The sequence below is a fragment of the Primulina huaijiensis genome, chromosome 12, assembly GCF_012295235.1.
Source record: "Primulina huaijiensis isolate GDHJ02 chromosome 12, ASM1229523v2, whole genome shotgun sequence".
Taxonomy (NCBI): Eukaryota; Viridiplantae; Streptophyta; class Magnoliopsida; order Lamiales; family Gesneriaceae; genus Primulina; species Primulina huaijiensis.
The window spans coordinates 176,049-200,295 of NC_133317.1; the positions used below are offsets into that span (position 1 = coordinate 176,049).

At 35.5% G+C, this 24,247-nt stretch overlaps 2 protein-coding genes and 1 pseudogene across 2 annotated transcripts; 2 read left to right on the top strand and 1 right to left on the bottom strand.

The window, feature by feature from the left end:
• On the top strand, nucleotides 1-2,965 carry LOC140989240 (probable choline kinase 3; annotated as a pseudogene).
• Nucleotides 2,966-4,123: 1,158 nt separating this feature from the next.
• Nucleotides 4,124-4,510, top strand: LOC140990025 (uncharacterized). Its single transcript, XM_073459614.1, has one exon. It carries the CDS (start codon nucleotides 4,124-4,126, stop codon nucleotides 4,508-4,510), a length of 387 nt encoding a protein of 128 aa, XP_073315715.1.
• A 194-nt stretch (nucleotides 4,511-4,704) lies between these two features.
• On the bottom strand, nucleotides 4,705-18,952 carry LOC140989896 (DEAD-box ATP-dependent RNA helicase 39). Its single transcript, XM_073459406.1, has 9 exons — nucleotides 18,347-18,952; nucleotides 8,928-9,023; nucleotides 8,661-8,849; nucleotides 7,577-7,717; nucleotides 7,061-7,201; nucleotides 5,936-6,078; nucleotides 5,529-5,658; nucleotides 5,395-5,443; nucleotides 4,705-5,300 (listed from the first exon to the last, which is right to left on the bottom strand). Exons 1-9 carry the CDS (start codon nucleotides 18,863-18,865, stop codon nucleotides 4,852-4,854), a joined length of 1,857 nt encoding a protein of 618 aa, XP_073315507.1. The 5' UTR covers nucleotides 18,866-18,952; the 3' UTR covers nucleotides 4,705-4,851.
• Nucleotides 18,953-24,247: the final 5,295 nt, after the last annotated feature.

Sequence of the window (24,247 nt, forward strand, 5' to 3'; positions counted from 1 at the left end):
GATTCTTCCCCTGCCCCCTCAGCTCATTCGTCATTTTCTTGAATTTTATGGTGAGTTTTCATTCGATTAGAGTACTCTGTAACGATTTATCTGAAATGGGAAACATACATGATCTGGGCATCGAGCTTTTAGGATGGTCGGGATTTCTTCATGAATCTAATCCATATTTTGTTTTTAGAAAAAGATTTCCCCAATAAATTGTTTTGGTGTGTTAATCAAGGTATATTTTCTGTTTTCCCAAGTGACGTGAACTCACTGAAATGGATGAGTCGGGTAAAGGACTCCAACGGATCAAATCAATAATTTATAGTGTTTGAGAATTTGAGTGGAGATAATGGCTGCCATAGCACCTGCACACAAGAAAAGGAACTTGTGAATGGGCGCCGGAGGAGTGTCCGACGTAGCTACTCCGATGCTTAAGTTAGCAGGTGAAGATGATAGATAACCAGTGTAGCGTTTAGAGAAATAAAGACTACTGGTGTAAATATGTGTGTTAACATATGCTTGGGGGTGAATTCTCCAGAAAAACAGAGAGGGATCCAGAATCCAACCTTTTTAAATGAGAAGTATACATGTTATTTATAGGAAAGAAAATCAAAGATTACCTCGATTTGCGCGTACACCTACCACTCATAGCCTTTGATGTTGACTTCCTGTCAAGCCACCCTACCTCTGATAGCTTTTGATGTTGACTTCCTTTCAAGTCACCCTACCTCTGATAGCTTCTCTGACACGCCAAACCTCTGTAGTTCTGACATATAAGATATCACTCGAGTGTGGCACTGTTATCGAGGTAGCCCGGGTGATAAGCTTCTAGGAAAATGGCTCAAGAGCCCGAGAATCTGGTTGCCCGGGGAGAATATGTCCCAGGCATTCTCCTGCCCGACTTCTAAAAAATTCATCCTGCAGATTAACCCAGATTTGGGCTACCCATTTAGCATCTCGGGTTATCCATGATACAGGCTCTCCCAAGGGTATCACCAAGGTTGAAGATAATTAGGCGATGGCACTAATGGACTTAAGGAAGGTATTTTGCCTAAAGAATTGATGAATCTCCTATTATGTCTCGCTTCAGATTGGTGAGATGCGATAGATAAAAGTAACTTGAACATAAATCATGTTAGTGGTGCCATGACTAATGAGGTTTACGCAATCAGTTGTCCAACTGAGGTGGGAAATTCCTCCTCAAGAACAATTTTAGTTCGGATTTATGGCGAGGCGAAGGGGTCGATCTTTTCTTTGATCGGGAGTATGAGATTCGGACTTTCAAATGTTTATCTCTGCGCGGTTATGGGCCCAAGCTTCTTGGTCAATTCTTGCAAGGGAGGGTTGAGGAATTCATCCACGCCAGGGTATGTCAATGTCAGATATTTATATTTTGTTCCCTTGTAGCTTGCATTTTTACCTTGGAAACTATTTTGATTCATTAGGTTTTGTATCATCCAAATGACAGACTCCATCGGCTGTCAATCTTCGTGATCCTATCGTTTCTGCCCTCACAGCAGCGAAACTAAAAGAATTTCACAATTTTGATGTGCTCGGTTCCAAGAAAGTTATCCTGTGGGATAGAATGAGGTACAAATCTCACTGCCAAGGTAATTAAACGAGAGACAATAGTAAAATGGCTCTTTTTCCCCACTAAAAAATATTCCTCGCCTTAATTCTGCAGAAAATGGCTTCAAGAGGCCAAGAATTTGTGCTTTGCTGAACATGCGAGGGAGTTTCAATTGGATAACTTAGGCAAAGAAATTGCCTTTTTGGAAAAATAAATATCCGAAGGAAACCTCCAAAAGATTGGCTTTTGCCACAACGATCTGCAGTATGGTAACATAATGATCGATGACAAGACACTATCCATCACTATTATCATAAGTTTCACAAATCTTCTGGACATCTCAGTTACCAAGAGCGAGTATATATATTTTGCTGGACTTGTAATAATCTCTGTTGTCCTTGGGAATATAGGATTATGAACATGTGTCATGTGAGTTATAATCCCGTGGCATATGATATTGCAAATCACTTCTGTGAAATGGCAGTAAATTATTATACATAAACACCTTATGTCTTGGAGTAGAGCAAATATACTGGTTTGTTCCGGTGCAGAATAGGATTAATCTTTATAGTCGATAACAATTTTGCTCACATGCATGTTGAATGTTTCTACTGGTTTAGAAGAGCGCCAAAGATTCATAAGTCAATACCTCAGTGATGCAGGTTGTTTATATATAACAACCATCGCATGTTGTCATTGTGAAAAATATGCTTGCATTGACATTTCAATCTGTTGCCTGCGTCTAGACCATGAGGCTAGGAACACTGAAACAGAGCAGCTTGTTGATGATGTGGAGAAGTACTCTTGCAAAACATATTTTCTGGGGACTGTGGGGGACTATCCCAATAAGCCCTTTTTGGAAAAAGAAAAAAGACTAGTTATGTAATATGCGGGTGATTGTAAAATATAAACTTGGCATTGTTTCCTGATGTGTAGGGATATGTGAATCACATCGAGCTTGATTACATGTGAGTATGCCAGACAAAGGTTTGAGCAGTATTGGTCGAGAAAACATGGAATTTTCAATGTGGAATCTAGTGGAGAATAGCAATATATGCATGTATATATTGTATTGTAGATATGCAAGGGATTGCACTCTTATCGTTTCTGCATTCAGTAATGTGTGTTTCATATCGATAAGGTGCTTAGACTATATAATAACAATTTTGGCGAAAAACAGAGAATGTAATCGGCGAGTTTTGCAATTTCCAGTTGTTTCTATACTGCCATTATCATATCAAAAACTGAATTTCACTGTTTGCAAATTTTCAAATTCTAGGCCAAAATGCATCATCATCATCATAATAATACAAATGCTATGTGAACAATCTTTATTGCGAAAACAAATCCATCAAAACCACAAATTGCCGACAGTAGGAAACAAGAAAGCAAACCCCAAAACTCACTACTCATCCAACTGTCGAAGCTCAGCCTTAAGCTGCTCAATCTTGAGCCCCATCGCCCTCTGAATTGCAGCCTTGTCATTCTCGGGTAGCTTTCTCAACAGCCCTTCATACATATCAACAACTTCACCCACGGCTCTACGAGCACATTCAGCTTCCTCGTTGAAATAAACCGTCTCTTTGGACTCCATGGCCAACTCTATCTCCTCCCTAGCCTCCGCAAACTTGATATTGATATCATCCACTTCGTTTCCAATACCGACACCGTACTGCTTGACATAATGGAAAGTCTTGATGTGGGTCGGTGAAATTATGCTCGTCCGGTGACAAAATTGGTGGGGTTTATCGAAAATTGAGCACTGGTATGAGAGATTGGTCAAAGGGACTGAAGGAAACGGAGATTTGGGTTTCCCATAGCTTCGTAAAGGTTTTCTGGAGAGCAATTTACAGACCGAACTTGATGAGCGTAAATGCATTTTGAGACTGGGAGAGAGAGAGGACGGGAAGAATATAGGTATATCGCCTTAAATTCGGTCGACTTCGTTGGGTTTGAATGGATCAGACTGAAATCAATTTGGGATTAGGAGTAATTTCTTGGTATTACAAAAAATAATAGTCAATTCACAACTTGATCGAGGAGAGTTTATATATAATATGTTTTTGTGAGACGATCTCACGAATCTTTATCTGTGAAACGGATCAACCCTGCCGATATTCACAATAAAAAAATAATATTTTTAACATAAAAAGTAAAACTTTTTCATGAATGATCCAATCCGTCTTACAAAATACGATTCGTGAGACCGTCAAACACAAATTTTTGGCATATATATAAACTAAACATTCGCAAATTTTTAATGTAGGCAAATTTTTTACTCGTTTTATGACGGCAGTCGGTATCCATATCCAATCCATCATATAAGGTTTAGGTTCACCTAAAGAGTACACTTTAGTGGTTGGTTACCAGAGTTATAATTACATCCAATTTCAAGTTTATCTCTTGGAACCATATATACAACAAATATTTTCAATTTATGTCTCTAACCATTACCGAACCCATTACACAAAGTTAAAACTCAAATCACAACCAACCCACCAAACTCCTATAAGAACACAAATCCACCTCCGAGTTTTATCAAAACCATCAAATATTTATAATTCCCTAATGGCTAGGCAAACCCTCCTAAACACCAATCAAGTAAGCATTTCTCACATAGGTTTGGGCGTTGGAACTCTCCTCTTAAGTGCATTTGCTCTCCTCATTTGTGCCAATCATTCCAGAAGGTGGACTCGTAAATGGAGAGCTTGCTATGGATATGGATATCAAGAACCAGTAATTCAACTCAACCCCGAAGATATTCCAAGTTGTCATTTTGGAGAATTTGACCCAAGTACTCGCAGCGGTGAAGATGTCTCTGTATGGAAGAAAAACATACTCATGGGAGGCAAATGCCAGCTCCCAGAATTCTCTGGAGTCATAATCTATGATTCTACAGGAAATGTCGTCACCCCCGCCAAAACAAATAAAGCCCGTCCACTTCCATGCGAATAATAGAGATCCACAACTTTTTATCATCGCAACTTTTTATCATCGCTCTTAAATATTTTGGGAATGAAAATCATAAAAAAAAAATGCAAAACTCTTCTACCTTTTTCTTGCTTTGTAGCCCCATTGGGCTCCCCACAGCATCTTATTTTCGTTAGAAAAAGGGGGAAACTCTAGAACACTACTTCATACCAATTGCCTTTTCAAAGGGCAATGATACCACCCTTGTGATAGATATTTCAGTCAAAATAAAACACAAATAACCGTTTTTTTTTTTTACAAGGAAAATAATGGATATCATATATCAATACAATTTCAGGCTTGTTTTGACAGGACTCCCTTAGATATCAAGAAGCTTTCACGGCAATTTGACCCCTAAATCCAACAACACTTAGCTTTGATGGAGATCTGTTGGCAGCAAAGTTTCGCCCCCCCGGCTGTTTCTTCCCGATATAAGCTGTACCTTTTGTGGCACTAGGTTCGGAAGACCTGGATGTTTTTGAAAACTTACCCAGTGTCATCTTGGCCTTGGGTACTGAAGGTTTCTTGGTAACTATTGCTGCCTTGTCACGAGCTTCAGTTGATTTTGTGGAGACATCTTTAGCCTTGTATTTCGAAGATGAACGTCTAACCATCTTTGCATTTTTTTCTTTCTGCTCATTTACCCGAGACCTGGCAATATCCCTTTTGATACCATCTATGGATAAAGATTCCAAGCTCTTATTCTTCATCATAGCCTCCTCAATGTGAGTTGCCAACATGACATCTTTCTTAGCTACCAAACTTGTCACCTTCCCTGATTTTTCCCGACAATGATTTGCAATATATAAGCTTCGGTATTCATGCTCAGCATTATCATATTGACACACATTATAGAATACTATGAATACCTTTTGCTCCCATTCGAGCAGTTCTGCCAGTGCGATGGAGGTAATCGATCTAAAGTGAAAACATAGTAAATTATATATTTCGTGAAAACACAAGGGCATTGAGAGAGAAAATAATGAACCAAGCTAGTACTTACAGAGTTCAAGGGAAAATCAAACATGATAACATGGTCCACATCTAAGTCCAATCCCCTAGCCGCCAAGTCAGTGCAGACTAAAGTGGGGCAATCTCCATCATTGCTCTTAAACCGCCGCAGGTTTTCTACTCTGTATCGAAGGAATGATGGAATATGTCACCATTTTTTACAATTGCACAAAGATTCATAAATAGAAATTCAAATGATCAACGTGTAAGGTTAAAGTGAAACATGGAAAGTGGATGGTAGATTACTTATTCCAATTAATCTGCATGAGGAGAATATTGGAATTATCCAGTGCCAGTGTACCATGTTACTTACAACCACTGCTTTTAAGGGTAAAAGAACAAACTGCAAGCATGCCACACAGACAGACTATCAACATTTAACCCGATATCTCATATCACCTTTGTTCAGCTGGAACCTCTCCGTGGTAATTAACAGTAGAGATTTGATTTTCATTTAAATAGTGATCCACAGCTCGACTAGAATTCAATGTGTTACAGAAAACCATCACCCTGTTCCCTTTTGCTAAACTCGGTTCAAGAATCTGCAGTTATGAAACAGCCAATAGGTATAACCAAGTTTGAGAAAACTGCGACAAATAATGACCAGTTCTCGTGTTATGTATTTAAGAACCCATGGAACTTTGACAGGTTTCGAATTCTATTTACCACAGCACCCTCGATTTCTCAATTTAGATGTTATTGTATGCAAAGGATCCTTAAAAATGACAATGGACTAAAAGAAACACAATTAACAAACCGCTATACATAATTCTTTGAGTCATGTATCTTTGAGGATGAAAACCAGTTTGACACAGTAAACAATAAAATATTGTTAAAAATCAATAAATTGTGTAAATGCACTAGGGAAGAAACACATAATTTTACAAACAAAATTCTCATTTAAAAAGATCAGTTTAATACTAATCCTAGTTAAGTTTTATGTTAAGATGTTTGATTTTAACATAAAGCAAAAATATGTACTCACTTTTAGTGCATAAAGTGAGGCATTTACTATAAGTTCAGTAAAAGCCAAGTACACTAACCCAGTAATTGCACATGTTCAATAGTTAAGAACCAAATAAACAGAAATATAATATAAAATGGCCAATTTAGCAAAAATTCTAGTTGAGTTTAATATTTACTTAGAAATACATAATAGCGGCCGATTTAGTAAAATTTCAAGTTGAGTTTAATAATTACTTAGAAATACATAATAGCGCCTTGTTATGTTCCATTCTCAACTAAAAAAAAAAAAAAGAAACAGAGAAAGAAAGAAAGAAGTTTTTCTTTAACTAAGAGCAAAAACATTATTTCTAAGTTTGAGTGCATACATTGAGGCATTTATGATCTCAATATTTTATTTGTTGATTCTTTCTCAAGACAAAAATGTTGTGTTCAAGTGTCATTATGAGGCATAAGAAACAAAACATTGATAGTCAAGAAAAGAGAACCATCATGCACAAAGCTGGTAGGCTCCCATGTGTGACTGAAATAACTCGAGGGGCTCAAGAGAAAGTAGTATACCTGTAACAAGGCTTCCAGCTTGTTTTCTGAGCCTGAAATTTTGATAAAATCATGGCGAGCAGAAGCAATCTTCTTGTGGAGTGTAGATGTACGCAAGTGCGTGATTCCTTGAAACTCCTCATCCACCAGACTTTGAACAGCCTACAAGCATGACACGCATGCTAATTATCTAATCAAGAGCAAAGGAAGAATGAGGTGATACATGATTTTACATTTATAAAAGGGGGAACTAAAAATTCCACAAAACCACAATATACTAACCCTTCATTTCAACCCACAAAAAAAAACTAGAAAAAAAATGTCATCCAAAAAATATTAAATGCAAACATAAACTGACAATGCATCCAACCCATAAACCAGTATCACTTGATTTCCTAAAAAATTAATGAAAGTCCATCCACCAAATTTATGTTTCAAAACACCGACCCTTGTCTCAAACCATGAAGATATATTTTACTTTCATTTTGGTTTTAGCAAGTCCACAACACGGTAAGATAGTTGCTCAATCCAGCATACCTTTGTCATTGTTGCAGTCACCAACACAGTTTGAAATTCTAGACCGTCTGCTTTCGAAGCACGGCTTTTCAATGGTCCAATAAATTTGCGGATGTCAGGGCCAAAACCACGATCAAACATGGTGTCTGCCTCATCCAAAACCTGTCACATGTAGCCATCATCAGCAAGCAGTAAGAACAGCAAAGTGACATTATTCATAGTAGAGACCAGTGACAGATTGGGGGTGGGGGTGGGGGTGGGCTTACACCCAACCCTTCCCCCCTAGTTTTTTAAATTAATAAAATATAAATCATGCAATACAAAAAAAAATTTGATAAAATGACAACAGACAAGTCAAGACTCAAGCCCTAAATTGATTTACCTCCTTTTTTGCATCTGGTGTGGATTCTCGTTATTATTTTAATCATTTTGTAAATATAGTTCTTTTGCTGCTATTTTTTAGTTTAGCATTTTCTTGTGCGCTAAAGTCAAGATTTTTGCTAGTTTTTATTACTAAGTCATTAATATTTTTCTTATTTTATGTTTTCTTTAATTTATGGTCGCCTAGTCGATGTTTGCTACACTTTCGGTACTACAAAGAGACGTCAAACACAACCTAAAATGCCTAAACATATGAATAAGTTAATAAATAGTGATTTGTTATCTATATCTTGCAGCTCTAATTTCTATACATCTAATTATATTTATCATTCTTTTTCCAAACTTGATTACTATAAAGTTATGTTATGGAGCAAGCACTGAAAACTTTGGCATTATATGTTATTGTTTTATTTACAGGAATTTATTCTAAAACTATAGTTTTCAATTTTATATATTTTTTAATTCAACTAAATTAAGATTGTTACTTATAATCATCTTTTTGTAAGAATATGCGTTCAAATATAAGAAATGTCTTTATTTTGTGTGTCCAAGTTAATTATTATATCGATATATAATTTTAATGATTAATTATCTCAGAAAATTAATTTTTGCCGCCCTCCCAAACTAATCTTTCTAGCTCCATCAATGCCACAGGCATCATTTGAAGTAAATGCAAATTAAAAATTAAGTATGCTAGAAGATTGGTGAGAGTTGGGGCCATTACCAAGTATCTGATGTCACCGTAAACCATATTCCCCTCTTCTATATGCTGAAGAACTCTGCCTGGGGTCCCTACAATCATGTCAATTGGGCTGTTCAAAGAATCTTCTTGGGGTCTTAAACGACCGCCCCCGCTTATCATGGTTGACCTGAATCTTGCATGGTGACTAATGGACTTGGTCACACGAAAAACCTAGCAACACGAGCTTGAGTTTAATAATTGGATATTGAGTCAGGTTTAAAGTCCATTAACAGATGTACAAATACTAACCTGCTCACAAAGTTCCCTTGTTGGGCAGAGTACAACAGCCCGAGGTCGTCTGGGCTTCATCAGCATACCATGTAATGCTTCATCCCTTCTCATCAACTACAGGATCAAGAAAATGATTCATAAGCACATGAAACTATATTGTATGGGGGGCCGTGAATTTTACCCAAGGTTCTAAAAAGCGTGAAGCGCCCCGAAGCGCGGATGTCGAGCTCCAAGCTTTTCAAGCTTAAGCGAGATTAGCACAGGCTTAAGCGTGAAAAAGCGTTTTTTATCTTTAGTGTAATTATAATTATCTCAAACCAATAAATAGATAAAATAATACATAAATATGATAAATTTAAGTATGATGCATTAATTCTCATATTTATAAAATCATAAAAATATCAAAATTACAATCTTTATTTTTTTTACAACTAGACCACATTAAAAATGTTAAATATATGTCAAATCATTATCAGACAAGCTTAATCATAATTAAAATTAAAAAATAAACATCTAAATTATAAACTTAATTTATTATTTTAAAATAAAAGGACATACCTTCAAAATAAAAAAAATTAAAAAAATAAATAAATGCGATTAATTGTGCTTAAAGATGCTTAATTAAACATCTTAATTATGCTTAATTTGGTCAAACTACAGTTTGACCGCTTTTTTCCGCTTTCTCCGAAGCGGGGCGTTTTTGCCGAGCTTCAAGCTTAAGCGCGTTTAAGCGAGGCTTAAGCGGGCTTTTTAGAACCCTGATTTTACCCAAGCAAAAGTAGAGCCAAAGTTAAACACAAAGCATAACTCAAGGAAACGCGAAGAAAAATTAGCACGGGAAGTAGGATCAAAATTGGACACAAAAAGTCATTCGGAAATTTATGCTAACTTGAACCCAAGATCTACTCAATCAAGCATATGATCGATCCTGTTCAGCATTTTTGGACGATAACCACTAAAGCATTAATTAAAAAAAGCATGAGAAATCACACCCAATAACCTCCTTTCCCCAGAGAAGGAAATCTCCGAACACGTTAAAAATACTGAAAAAAGATCAAAACTTTGATATCTTCTATATGCCCCATTTCGTTACTAATTCAATCAAAGGATCTAATTGTTTTTATTTAAGTAAAAGGGTCTCCACTTAAGGGTAACTTTTAAGGCCGAGGCCTATTTTCAAGAAAAAACAACTCATGCGTGGCTACTTTAGCCATCAATAAATTGTCTACTGACTCACTAGACAAGTTAGTAGATATTGTCTACCGAGTCTGTCGATAATGAAGGTCAGTAGAAGGTCGACTGACCTTCAGTAGTCAATTTCGACCGCTTTCAGCTGACATCTATTGAAAGGTGTTGAAGATTTCATTAATAATATATGAAAAATATTGTATATTTTATATCGCACATTCTCTTATAAAAAGTAACTAGAATAGGAAAGAATTACTAGGCTAATAAATGAGTGAATTATTTACCTTTGTTATAGCTTTGTATTGATTATCGTGGGGAAAATTTGTAAAATAACTTTGGTCAACTATTTATTTAAGAAAATGACCTCCTCAATTGTATCTAAAATACACTTGAGGAGGTCACTTTCTTAAATAAATAGTTGACCAAGGTTAAAAAACAAAATACACCATTATATTGTGTATATTGGCTGTATCAAATTCAGAATTTATGCAAGCAAGATTTTTCATTTCTCCAAACATTCTTGTTTCATGGGATCAAGAGCCTAGGCTCGATCTTCTCCTCCAACAAAATACATTTCTTTTCCTACGAAAATTCTAGGGTTTATTGCAGCGTTGAGGAAGCAACGGTTCTTGTGGTATTCTTCTCCCACAAAAATACTAGGGTTTTTGCTGCGGTATTGAGGAACCCGACCTTTCTCTTACCCGACAGTACCCAAAGTTATTTCTCACCGAAAGGTGGTGATTTATCGCCTCGTCGCCTTATTTGTTGTTGGGCTACTTATCGTTGGTTCTATCTTGTGTCTTGTTGGGCTGTTTGGTTGTGGTCTTTTTCTTGGGCTTTATTGGACTGCTCTGTTGCGCCTTTTTTCTCCTACTCTTGCGATCATCTTTTCAACGACATGTAGAAACTTCAAAAACATCGTCCGTGGTAGGAGATTGATCTATTTTATGAGATGGGCTAGGAATGTTCCACATATGCTGCAAAAATATAAGAAGATGCTTGAAAAGCGGCGCACTTTTGATTTTTTACAAGGATTGAGCCCTGAGTTGGATGAGGTGCATGGAAGAGTACTCGGGACAAAGTCATTCCCATATCTTATGGAATCTTTTGCGGAGGTGAGGCGAGCGGAAAACAAATGAAGAGTAGTGATGAATCCATCTCGACGGGATGTACTATCATTAGATTCTCGTGGCTCAGCCTTGGTAGTGAATAAAAAGGATGGAGCTCGTGGGTCTCAGCCAAATGAGCAAACTGGTCGTGATTACTGCCACAACCCATATCATACTCGTGAACATTGTTGGGAATTACATGGCAAGCCTCTCGATTGAAAACCAAAGAAGCAAAAGGCTGCTTAAATCAGCCCATGTGTCTGAATCAAACTTGTGCAGCCACTAGTCTTGAATTTTCAAATGAGGAGATGAATATGCTGCACCAACTTCTCAACCAGAATAAGCCATCAGCAAGGGCTGAAAATGAACATTCAAAGACACCTACTGAAACAATGGCAAGGACATGTACAATTCACCACAGTTTTCTATCAAAATCACAACAAAGTGACAAACATATTGTTGGATTGTAGATACCGGTGCCTCAGATCATATGACCGTTTCAAGGGATATCTCTGAAAGTTATAGTAAGTGCAACAATCAAATTGATGTGTGGTTGGCCGATGGTAGAGTATCTCCTGCTGTAGGAATGGGCATAACTCATCTACCAAATATGAAACTGAAATCAGTGTTTGTGCCCAAATTGACACAAAATCTTATGTCGGTAAGTAAGCTCATTGAGGGCATGTGCTGTATGATGGTGACTTTTTTGGCTTCTCATTGTGAATTTCAGGACCGTTCTTCGGGGAATATTATTGGAATTCTTGAGAAGAGAAATGGGCTTTATTATCTTTCGGGTGCAAAGGAGTACAATTGTGACAAGTCACCGAACATAACGTCCATGTCAATCGTTTCTAGCTCTGATGTAATGTTATGGCATCAACGTTTAAGACACCCAAGTTTTTCCTATATGAAAATGTTGAATCCGAATCTTTTTATCAATAAAGAACCAAATTTGTTTCAATGTGAACATTGTATCCTTGCTAAACATTCCAGAGTTAATTATCCATTGCATGCATGTAAACCATCAAAACCGTTCCAACTAATTCATAGTGACATTTGGGGTCCATCATGAACAAGCAATCTAACTAGAACTCAATGGTTTGTCACCTTCATTGATGATCATACGAGCGTCTGTTGGGTGTACTTAGGGATAAATATGAGACCTTAATTTGGTTCAAACAATTCCACAAATTTGAGTTGAACGTCTTCCAATCAAATATCGATGTCCTTCGCACATATAATAGTAGGGAGTGCTTCTCAAGTGGGGAAAAATGGGATACACCATCAAAGTTCGTGATTTGATACACCAAAACAAAATGGAGTGGCAGAGAGAAAAAACCGTCATTTGTTAGAAATGGCCAGGTCCATTATGTTCAATAGTTCCCGCTCCTATTCCCCATTGAGGGAAGGCAATTCTCACATCCACCAATCTGATTAACCATCTACCCTCCAAAACACTACAATTTAAAACCTCCTTGAGTTTCTAGGGTAATTGCTTTCCAAATGTCAATCTCTTCAGTTCTTTATCTCCAGAGGTCTTTGGATGCAATATGTTTGTTCACAACAAACAGCCAAACCGAAGTAAACTTGATCCGAAGGCCTTTAAATGTATGTTTGTGGTTATTCTCCAACTCAAAAGGGATACAAGTGTTATCGCCCCCTTAAAAAGTTCTTTGTGTCTAGAGATGTGACTGTCTTTGAAAACACATTTTTCTATTCTAACACTAGTTCGCATGAGGAAAATACTTATCAAGAAAGTACTTGGGATCTTACTGTGTCTCTTCCTATATCACCAGATGACCGTCATCCAATGAATTCAGCTTACATTGATTCATCTTCACCTAAAATTTTTTTTTTTATAGGAAACAAACTTTATTATAATATTGGATTATGTTACAATAAAGACGGATGAGTAATCCGCAAGAGTTTTACAAGATAAATCCTTAAAGCACTACGCTATGACACCATCACATGGATTCATGACCATAAAAATTTCCAATCCCTAGCTACGCCGGAAATACACAGGTGATTGTAGTCTGGCAATTGCGTCACCCAGTTGGCAACTCTGAGCTTTATCTTCTCCCAAACTTGTTCTGTAAACTCCGACAAATCTTCAAATATTATGTGATTTCTTTCCAACCATATTGACCAAAATGTGCAATGTACTATCACATACCAAACTCTGGATGACTTTCTCCCACTGTGAAAGCCTGGTTCAATAATGAATAGATCTTGAGCCTTCCTTGGAAATGCCCATAGAAATCCCAGCTCTTTTAAGGCTTTCATCCGAATAGCACCGGCCACCGGAGAAGAAGCAATGTAGGACTAAATGATCTTGATTTTCCTCTTGCTTTCGGCATAGACAACACCAATGCGGGCTTAATACGCAGTCAGGCCATCTTCTTTGCACTGATTCGCATGTTGGTAATTTCCCCAGGGCCATGATCCATGAGAAAATCTGAACCTTTTGTGGGACGTGTACTTTCTAGATATTATTAAAATATGAGAATAAAGGAAATTGTGATAATGGAAATAAGGAGTTGTAAAAAGATCTAACAGAGAACAAACCGGAGTTATCCCCTTCCCAGACTCTAAAATCCTCAATCCTTGACTCTAACCTTACCCTCTCTAGAACTCCTAAAAGAGAAATGAACTCAAGTAACTCGACGTCGTTCAAATCTCTTCTAAACCTCACATCCCAACTGAAAGACTGACTGTCACTGGTGTCAACAAAATCTACGAAATTGCGAATAGGTTTATTAGTTGAAACGCAAATCTGAAACAAAGAATGAAAACGGTCTTTAAACAATAAATCCCCCTCCCAAACATCCTCCCAAAAACGAATGATATTGCCTTGTTTGGGTACCGCCCTTATGAGTTGATGAAAAGCCGGGTAAGAACGAGAGATACATTTCCAAGGGCTTCTGAAAGTCGCTTTCCCCGCCAACCCCATATCCCACCCGTTATCCTGAAGACCATATATGCTCTTGATGACTTTTTTCCACAGCGTATCCCTTTCCAACGAACATCTCCACCACCACTTACCAAGAAGAGCCTTATTCCTGAGGCAAATGTTCCCCACTCCCAATCCTCCTATGTCCATCGGTTTGCTTACCTGCTCCCACCCGACTACATGACAATTTTTCTCCCCATCTGCACTGTCCCACAAAAAAACTCTCATCAATTTTTCCATTCTTCTAGCCACCCGAACAGACACCTTAAATAGAGACATAAAGTAAGATGGCATCGCCCTTAGTACGGCCTTTATCAAAGTGCGTCGTCCCCCCTCGATAGAAATGACTTTTTCCAACTTGCTAACTTATTTGACATTTTAGATAACACGGGTTCCCAAAATTCCAAGTGTGTGGGATTACCACCCAAAGGTACCCCAAGATACTTTATCGGCCACATTTCTTTCTTGCATCCGATTGTTGAAGCCATTTCATCGATTTCCTCTACTGAAAAATTCAAGCCCATAACGACACTTTTTTCCATGTTTATGCTCATCCCCGAATTGGTTCCAAACACTTTAAGTATATCGACAATTGCCAAGACGTGTCTCTTTGACTTTGCGAAAAACAGTGTATCGTCCGCAAATTGGATATGCGATATTACAATTTTTTCTTTCACCTGAAAATTCAGTTTCTATACATGTTCCTAATCCTATTCAGGTTGATGAAGGAAACACAAGATTATTTGAAGAAAAAATCGGAGTCATTGGATGAAGTTTGGGAAAATTTAAAATTCAGGGTTTCAAGTTGGTTGATAGTATTGCCACAATATAAACATCTTCGTATCTCGGATTTAGTTAGGGACTGGAAATATGTTTGGTCGTGATAATGGCGGTGTAATCTTGTAATTTTTCTTAATTTTGCGGATTGCTTATCCGCTCTTGTAAAACTTAATATCATTATAATAAAATATTGTTTCCTATAAAAAAAAAAGATTTATATGAAAATGGGACTTGGGAAATCGTGGAACTACCAAAGGAAAAGAAAGTGGTTGGAATTAAATGGGGTTTGACAGTGAAGTACGGAGCTAATGGAGAGGTTGAAAGATAAAAAGTTCGTTTGGTGGTGCAAGGGTTTACACAGACATAAAGAATTGAGTCAATTGACTATGAAGAAATTTTTTTACCTGTGGCAAAGTTCAATTCGATACGTGTTCTCTTGTCTCTTGCTGCAAATCTAGATTGAAAGTTGCACCAAATTGATGTAAAGAATGTCTTTTTGAATGGTAACCTTGATGAATAAGTATACTGTATACATGAAAATCCATCCTGGATTTCAGTTTGAGAGTGAGCAAAGAAAAGTTTGCAAGCTGAAGAAATCATTACACGGGCAAAAAGAATCTCCATGTGCTTGGTTCCCCAAATTTAGCTCCATTCTCATTCGGTTAGGATACACTCAAGGAAAAGCTGATTATACCATCTTGGTCAAACAAAGAGAAATTGGCAAAAAGACCATCCTTATTTTGTATGTGGATGATATACTGATTATCGGCAATGATTGTGTTGAGATTGATAAAATCAAGAAAAATTTAAAAGAGGAATATGAAGTTCAAGATTTGGGATATTTGAAAATTGAAATATTTTCTCGGTATGGAGATAGCTAGAAGTAAATAGGGTATTTTTATTTCTCAAAGGAAATACGCTCTTGACTTGCTAAGCGAAACTGGGAAATCGGGTTGTAAGCCTGCAGGAACTCCTCTAGAGAAAAATTGAAAGAGCGGGATTAAAGCTGACAAACCATATATGAACGCTAGAATATATCAACGTCTGGTTGGTAAATTTATATAATTATCCCTCACACAACCTGATATTGCATATGTTGTGTGGTAAGTTAATACATGCATTCACCTCATAGTTATAAAAGGCGAGCGCGACAGGCGCATCCAGGCGCAATACATTAATCAAGCGTGCGCCTCTGCTGAAAGGCGCGCGCTTGTGCGCCTGTACCAATAAAGCCATTTATGGTACGATTCTATACATATAATTAAAGCCCAATAACAAACAGAATCTCTATTTTATTTTTTAAAAAGCTCTGCATGTGTGCGTTTTTCTCCCTAGCGAGTCAGCGACTCTCGATTTCTCTCTGTGTATGCGACTTTGCGTGCAGCGGCCTTTCTCTAGTCTCTACGTCTCAACTCTCAAACTTTTTCTGGTTCTGTCATCTGTGTGTCTCTCTCTGTGGCCTGTGCTAATGTGCTTCACCAACCTGTGTTAGACTACTAGTGTGCTTCATCAAAAACTGTGAGTATGTGAGACGTGATTCCCAGTAATATTTACATACTTATTTACATACTAAAAACGATAAAATTTTATGGAAAAGTTGGACATAAAATATATGAAAGCATGTTGCAGAAAATTTTTGTAGTAGTTTATACTTTATATGATGATTGGAGCGGATCAGGCTATCATAGCCTTATTCAAATCCTTCCCAGTAAATGAACCCCACACCTGATCGCTGCCGGTTGTGAGTAGATAAGCCAAATACTCTAAGGTCTAAACCTTTTTATTGCAGTTATGAGTAGATAAGCCAAATACTAAAGTCTAAACCTTTTTAGTTTAAAATACCTTATATATGTTGAATTTTAAAATTTGTGTCAAATGCGCTTTACTTCGATAAAGTGTGCCCTTCGCCTCGCGCCTCGCGCTCCAAGGCACCCTAGCGCTTTAGTGCACCTTGCGCCCCAAATAACTATGATTCACCTACTCATAGACATCTAAAAGCAGTAGATCATATTTTGACATATCTAAAAGGAACTCCTGGCAGAGAACTAATGCTCTCAAAAAGAAATAACAGAAGTATCGAAAGATATGTCGATGCAGATTGGGTTGGTAGCGAAGATTGTAAGTCAATTTCTGGGTTTTGCTCCCAATTGTGGGGAAATTTGGTTACATGGAGAAGCAATAAACAATTTGTGGTCGCCAGTAGTAGTACAAAAGCTGAATTTCGAGCTATTGCACAGGGGATCTGTGAAGTTATTGGCTGGAAAAGTTCATGCAAGACTTGAAGATTACTATTGACACACACACACCTATCAAGTTGTATAGAGATAGTAAATCTGCTATTAGCATTGTGAATAATCCAGTCCAACATAATCGGATGAAACATGTGAGGACAGACCAAAGTTTTATCAAGAAAGAATTAGAAGTAGGGGGAATCAAATTGTGCTACATCTCCACTCATGCACAGGAAGCCGACATCTTAACCAAGAGTCTAGCCAAGCCAAATCACGAAAATCTTCTTAGCAAGCTTGGAATGTGAAAATTCTATTCCTAAGCTTGCGGGGAAATGTTGAAGATTTTATCAATAATATAGAAGATATATTGTATATTTTATATTGTAGATTTCCCTTTATAAAGTAATTAGAATAGTAAATAATTACAAGATTAATCAACTAGTGATTTATTTACCTTTGTTATAACTTTGTGTTGTGTATATAGGTTGTATCAATTTCAGAATTAATGCAAGCAAGATTTTTCATTTTCTCCAATTATTCTTGTCTCAAATGGCAGTCGACCGTCTACTGACCTTTACTAGATGTCTACTGAAGGTCGAGAGACATTGTCTACTGAGTCAGCAGACAATCTACTAATTGTAAAAGCAGACAAGAGCAGTCTACGCAAACTGAATCTCAGTCGACATGAACCAAAAATCAGTCGAGTCGTTCCACATGAATTAAAAATCAGTCAAAACAAGTCAACATAAACTGAAGTTAAAAAAAATGACTTGAAAATTGAAGACTTATCAGCATTTTTTTCTTTTTCTTTATCATCTGGCAATCTAAATTGAATCCGGACAAATAATGAAACACCGGAAGAATAAAGAAAGTTGGACGTTGTTTACTAGTCAATATCTCCACAGAAGGAAAAGAACAAAAACATGCCGAGAAAAGATGGAAAGTTTAGAAAACCACTTGAGAAGATAATATATGGAGTGAACTCAAAGAAGAATCAAAATTGAAAATCTCACCTTTTGTTTTTCTTCCATGTGATCTTTTTAATAAGGATGATATAGTATTTATAAAATCGAGGTCTATGTTGTTAAATATGAAGTCATGTATTAGCGAGGAATAAATATTACGCAGATTAGACGAAAGAAAGTAGCATTAACGTTGATTAATGAAAAATGGAACCTGAATAAGAGGCAAAAGATAAGCCAAAGTCTTGCCAGATCCAGTGTGCGACCCCAAAACCACACTCTTCCCTTTCAACACCGCAGGTATTCCAATACATTGAATCTCAGTCGGTAACGAAATCCCCATTTCTCCCAAAGCTCCCATGGCCTCTTCAGTCAAGCCCAATTCCTCAAAACTAGAAACCATTTCCGCCCCTCCACCTTTCTCCTGTATTGAACCATCGAATTCACCATATTGGTTTCTCTTCCTCGACACCAGTTGAGATGTGGTGGGTTTTGAGGTTTGGTCTGAATCATTGAGATGCCTGAGCCTCAATCTTTCGAGGAGAATAGAGTGCTTTGAGGATTGATAAATTGTTGAAGCTTCGTCGACAGCGGTGGCGGTGAAAAGAGGCCTGAATGTGCTGGAAACCAGCGTCTGTGGAGGTGGTGGTGGGTATACATGTGAGGGAATCGATCGGAAGCGTTTTGGTAAAGAAATAAGAGAGAGAGAGAGAACTTTTCCTGTCGTTACCATGTCGAAGCTTGTGCTGTGCAGGTTTTAGGTTTTTGGAAGGCAAAGACAGATATTAACTTCGACTCGGAACTCGTTGGCCTGGGCTGGGCCTGGGGCCATGAATCATTGTCGTACCAAATTTTCTAATGTAATATGGGGAAATTAACATGGTATTCCAAAAGTTGCATCCATTCCTAAGATATATTGACAAACATCCCACCAAAGTCAAGACTAAGAGTTGGTCATTTGGTGCAAATGCACAAGCACACGCTTTTTTACATCCCGGTAGCCACTTAAGACAGACTTTAACCTCATCTCAGGCTTCGTCCCCTCACTCACTTCTGCATCAGAAGTTGATGAACCGAAATGATAGTTCCTGCCAATTCGGGACGTCCCCGTTCTAGAGAATAACAAAGACGCATATCCAAACCGCGTCTGTTTAGAGGCTTCATCTGAGATATAACAAAAGCTTGATATTATGATGATAGACCATAAAATCCAGTTTAAAAATATTTATTAGTATTAATATATTCATCTATCCCATTAAATATTTGAAAACAAATACAAAAATAAATACTTAATTAAATGTGAATTTTTTTCAATTTTTTTAAACTCAAATTTGAATTTGATGTCACTAAAAAATATAAACAACATTCAAATGTCTACATTGATTATATCATTTCATTTATTTTTCAGTTATAAATTTGAGTTATGCGTTAATTTTATATATTTAGTTATCAGTACTCTTTACCATATTAAACACAATATAATTTTTTTAAATGAAATTATATTTTTCCAACTTTTTAAAAGAATGTCGTCGCGAATTTTGATATATCGTATGTCCTTCAATTGTTATTATTATACTCGTGAATTTTGATATATTGAATATCCTTAAATTATTATTATATATCTTAATTAGAACTTCAATATAATTTCTTTTTTACATGTTCTAAAAAATAACTAAAATTATTAATCAAAATTTATTAATCTAATAAATGACAAAAAAATTTATTCATTTTTTAAAATTTGGATAGATAATATAATATATTATTTTTAAATATTTTTTCTATTTTTTTAATTAATAACAGTGTCGCTTAACCAAAATAAATAAATCAATCTAAAAACAAAAATATTATTATCCACGTTTAAGTTTAAAATGATATAAATGTCTTATATAATATTTAAAATTTAAATATATTCATTATATTATATCAATAATTTTAATAATGAATCAAATATTAATATTAACTAATTTTATATCTATATATATAAACAAAATTTTTACCATATTTGGAAAGTTTTCTTTAAAAAATTTGCAATAAAATAAAATATCTATTAGTATAATGTATTTATTTGTCAAATATTTGAAAATAAATAAGAAATAAATGTATCATTAAATGTAAAGTCTTTTCAATTTCTTTTTTAAAATTCAAATTTGAATTTGATGTTCTTTAAAAATATACATTATATTTAAATGTCTATATTGATTATATAATTTCATTTAATTTCGACTATGATTCTGAGTTTTGTGTTACTTGTATATATTTAGTTATCACTATTATCTATCATATTAAATAAAATATAATTGTTTATATAATATCACGGTTTTCAGTTTTTTAAAAGAATGTTGTCTTGAATTTTTTCATAATTATTGTCTGTAAATAAATTCTATTATATCATCATCATCTTTTTAATTAGAACTTCAATATAAATATTTTTTTAACATGTTTTAAAAATAATTAAAAAATTTTAATGAATATTTATTCAGCAGTTTTATGCACGAGAACTTCTCATAAGGTCGCTCATCTAAGTAGTAAGTACTACTTTCAGTCATGCATGCTCGCTCTAATACTAATTGTTAAAATCAAGTGCTTATCACTAGACTAACACTATCTTTGGCATAATTAAAAATGAGATTTGGATTTGAAATCCATGGATTTATAATTCTATTGTAATGTTTGGTCAATGTTATTTAAGAATTAGATTTATTACTTAAAATTAATTTAAGTTGTTATTCAAAAATTTTGTTTTACTTATTATTTTTAAATATCTTTCTTATTAATAATTATTAATGCTGGCATATTTATACATGATATACAAGAAAAAATATTTATAAATATAAAGAATATATATTTTTTATTACATAAACTTTTTATAGTAAAAAAAAAAGTTCATCAATAGAACACTGATATATAAGTCATCAAATTATAATAAATTATCGAAGATCGTAAGAAAAAAAAAATTCACATAAATTTTAAAACTATAAATATTTTTAAATAATTTCAAAATAATTTTTTTTAATTGTACGATAAAGTATGTGAATTAAATATATTGATTTTTGAGAAAATGATATTTTAATTAGTCTTGAAAAGAAAAAATAAATAAATTATTTTGTTCATATAACTCAAATCTCACAAAATCATTTCATTTAAGATTTCATTCAATCCTATCAAATTCCACATAGTACCAATCATTTTTTAAAATTCTATCATACCAAACACTAAAAACATATCCAACGTTTATTTCCAAATGATTTTGAAAATGTGCATCTATTCTATTTTATTAAAGTTGAAGACATGATAGTAACTATCTAGGAAGGACACAAACTTTTTCTTCTAACTTTATCCTTATATGATACTAATATTACACTTATATTTTTTGTTTTGTTTTTTTTTTTAATTTCAGCACACACTTTTATTTTTATTTTTTTTATTTCAACAATTNTTTGAGTGTTTACATTGATTATATCATTTCATTTAATTTCGGTTTTGGCATTGAGTATTTTTCATGAATTTTGATATATTGAATTAATAAATTTAATAAAATATATTAATTACATAAAAATAAATCCCTAACACTCATCTAAAATTTATTCTAACTCCCTACACCTAAAAACATTTGCTTAAACTCGCTAAAAGTTTAAAAAAGACAGAAATACCCTTTATTCCATATTTTATTTTAATTGATCCCCGCGCATCCGAAAATGGTATCAGAGCCGTATGTTAATTTATTTCAAACACATTATTTATTATTATAAAGAAACGAAATGTTTGAGGAGGAGAATTTCGAAAATTATGAATCTGAACTTAGGTTCGAGAAAAATAATTTACAAGGATTATTCCAATATCTTGGAATATACNTTCATAGCAGATGCCCAATCGTCTATGAGTTCTTCTCTGTTTTTGAAATCTAATACATCAAGGTTAAGCATAACCCCGTAAGGATGCATAGGATCTAAAACAGTTTTCCCATAGGGTGTTGGTGCAAGGGAATTTGATTTCTCCTTGTCCTTGTTCCCGCAGGGTGTGATCCTCCACCAGNGTCCTTGAAAACCAGGAAGAAATTCTTGGAATATTAAAGGATATTCAAACAAGAATTCAGAAACTAGAACAACAACCCGGTTCTAGTAAAAGAACTTCAGGAGGATGGTTACCACCATCATTTGGTACTGAACCTTTGTTACATCAACAAGGGAAAGTCAGAGTGGTGTCAAAACCTTTGACTGAAGAAGAAAAGATGATCAATATAATTAAGCCTGTCTCATAAAAGAAATTAATCTGATGACAACTTTAGAAAGGAGTGGTCTAGAGGATCGACAAGAGCTTGCAGAATCTTTCGCAAATATCAAAGTTGTAGATTTAAAGATGAACACAGCAGGAGGTGAAACACCTGCTATAATTTGGTGATCTTCTCAGGAACCACCAAGGGAAAGTGTGGGATCTCAAAATATACACATGAGAGAATCTCAAACTGATTTCCATACTGGTGGAGGATCACACCCTGCGGGAACAAGGACAAGGAGAAATCAAATTCCCTTGCACCAAACACCCTATGGGAAAACTGTTTTAGATCCTATACATCCTTACGGGGTTATGCTTAACCTTGATGTATTAGATTTCAAAAACAGAGAAGAACTCATAGACGATTGGACATCTGCTATGAGAATTGCAGCATGAACACTTGATCTCAACAGAGAAGGATTCATTAAACTCCTAGAAATGAGTCTTATGGGATCAGTAAAAATTGCTTGGGACATGACTTCGGTGGAAACCAAAGAATCAGTCCTAGCCGGAGAATCTCTAAGCGAGATAGCCGGAAGAATGGCTACCCTTTTTAAAGCTCAATTTATATGGGTAGATTATTTTAATAGTCAAGATACAGAGAAGAGGAAGAAATATACTCAAGCTCTGTATAGTCTTGAATTACATGACATATGTTTGGTAGATGAATATATTATGTTATTCATTAAATATAGATGGAATTCAGGGGTCGAAGAAGACATAGCAATGCAGCTATTCTTTGCCAAGATGCCAAGTCCCTGGAGAGAAACGCTCATAAGGGAATATGTACCTGGAAATCCAGATACATTGGCACGAAGAGCTTCTTTCCTTAAAGGAAAATTGGCAAAATGGTGCCATTTGGCAGCATTACAAAAGAATTACAAACGATTAAGGGGTATTAACAAACGTACTCCTTTGTGTTGTAAGGAAAATGATCTTCCAACAATTATTGGAAGTAAACCACAAAAGCATAAAAGGAAAAGTTTCAGGACTCATCCTTATGCTAGAAGTGGAAGAAGTTCTTGGAAACTAAGAACAATTTGGTCTAGACAGAAAGCCAGATCTTATAAATCTGGACAAAGAAGCGGACCATCTAGAATTAGGACATCCTCTCAAGCATCGAGTACATCTCGAAACACATGAAGAACACCTACAAAGAAAACTTTCAGAAGGGCGCATACACGGACAATGAAAGTTTTAAGGATTGTAATTGCTGGACATGTGGAGCAAAAGGTCATATTTCGACCAACTGTCCAGAAAATGAAAAAAGGGGTATTAAACGCTTCGATCCAACTCCGGATATTGAATAAGCAGTCTATTACCAAGATCTTATTCAGGTATACCGATTTGAGGACATTGCCTCAGATGAAAGTATAGATGAAGAAGAAGAAGTCCTAAGTCAGGAAGAATCTGATGGAACTGAATCGGAATCTGACTGAAAACTAGGTGTTTCGACACGAAACACATGAGGATTTGTCTGGGTTCTTTAGCAGACAACAATATCTCATAACATGGTCCAAAGGATCATGAAAGAAAATCCTAGTCTACAGAGATATCAAGGATTCTCTGCAGGAAATGTAGAAAAGTTCTTAGGAAATTTTGGCCTAAGAAACAGAAAGCATCATATAATCTATAAAGTCTCTAGAAGGGAAATGGCAATCCCAATGGAACTTACTGGAAATAGAATGGAGATGCAATTAATTCCTTCTGAAGACATTAAGGAGGAATTACAAAAACTCAAGATAGAAGTAGCAAAGACCATGTCTTGGATTCATATTGGAGCAATCCAAATTATGATAAAAGCTACTTTCAAAGAAGGTATAGATTCACCCATTGATATTGC

Coding starts and splice junctions, on each gene's coding strand:
- LOC140990025 (XM_073459614.1), top strand. CDS start 4,124: ATGGCTAGGCAAACCCTCCTAAACACCAATCAAGTAAGCATTTCTCAC.
- LOC140989896 (XM_073459406.1), bottom strand. CDS start 18,865: ATGGTAACGACAGGAAAAGTTCTCTCTCTCTCTCTTATTTCTTTACCA. Junction 9,024..18,346: donor ATCTTTTGCCTCTTATTCAG/GTTCCATTTTTC, acceptor TTGATCCTGTAG/TTGATGAGAAGGGATGAAGC. Junction 5,659..5,935: donor GAGGTTCCAGCTGAACAAAG/GTGATATGAGAT, acceptor CCTTCGATACAG/AGTAGAAAACCTGCGGCGGT.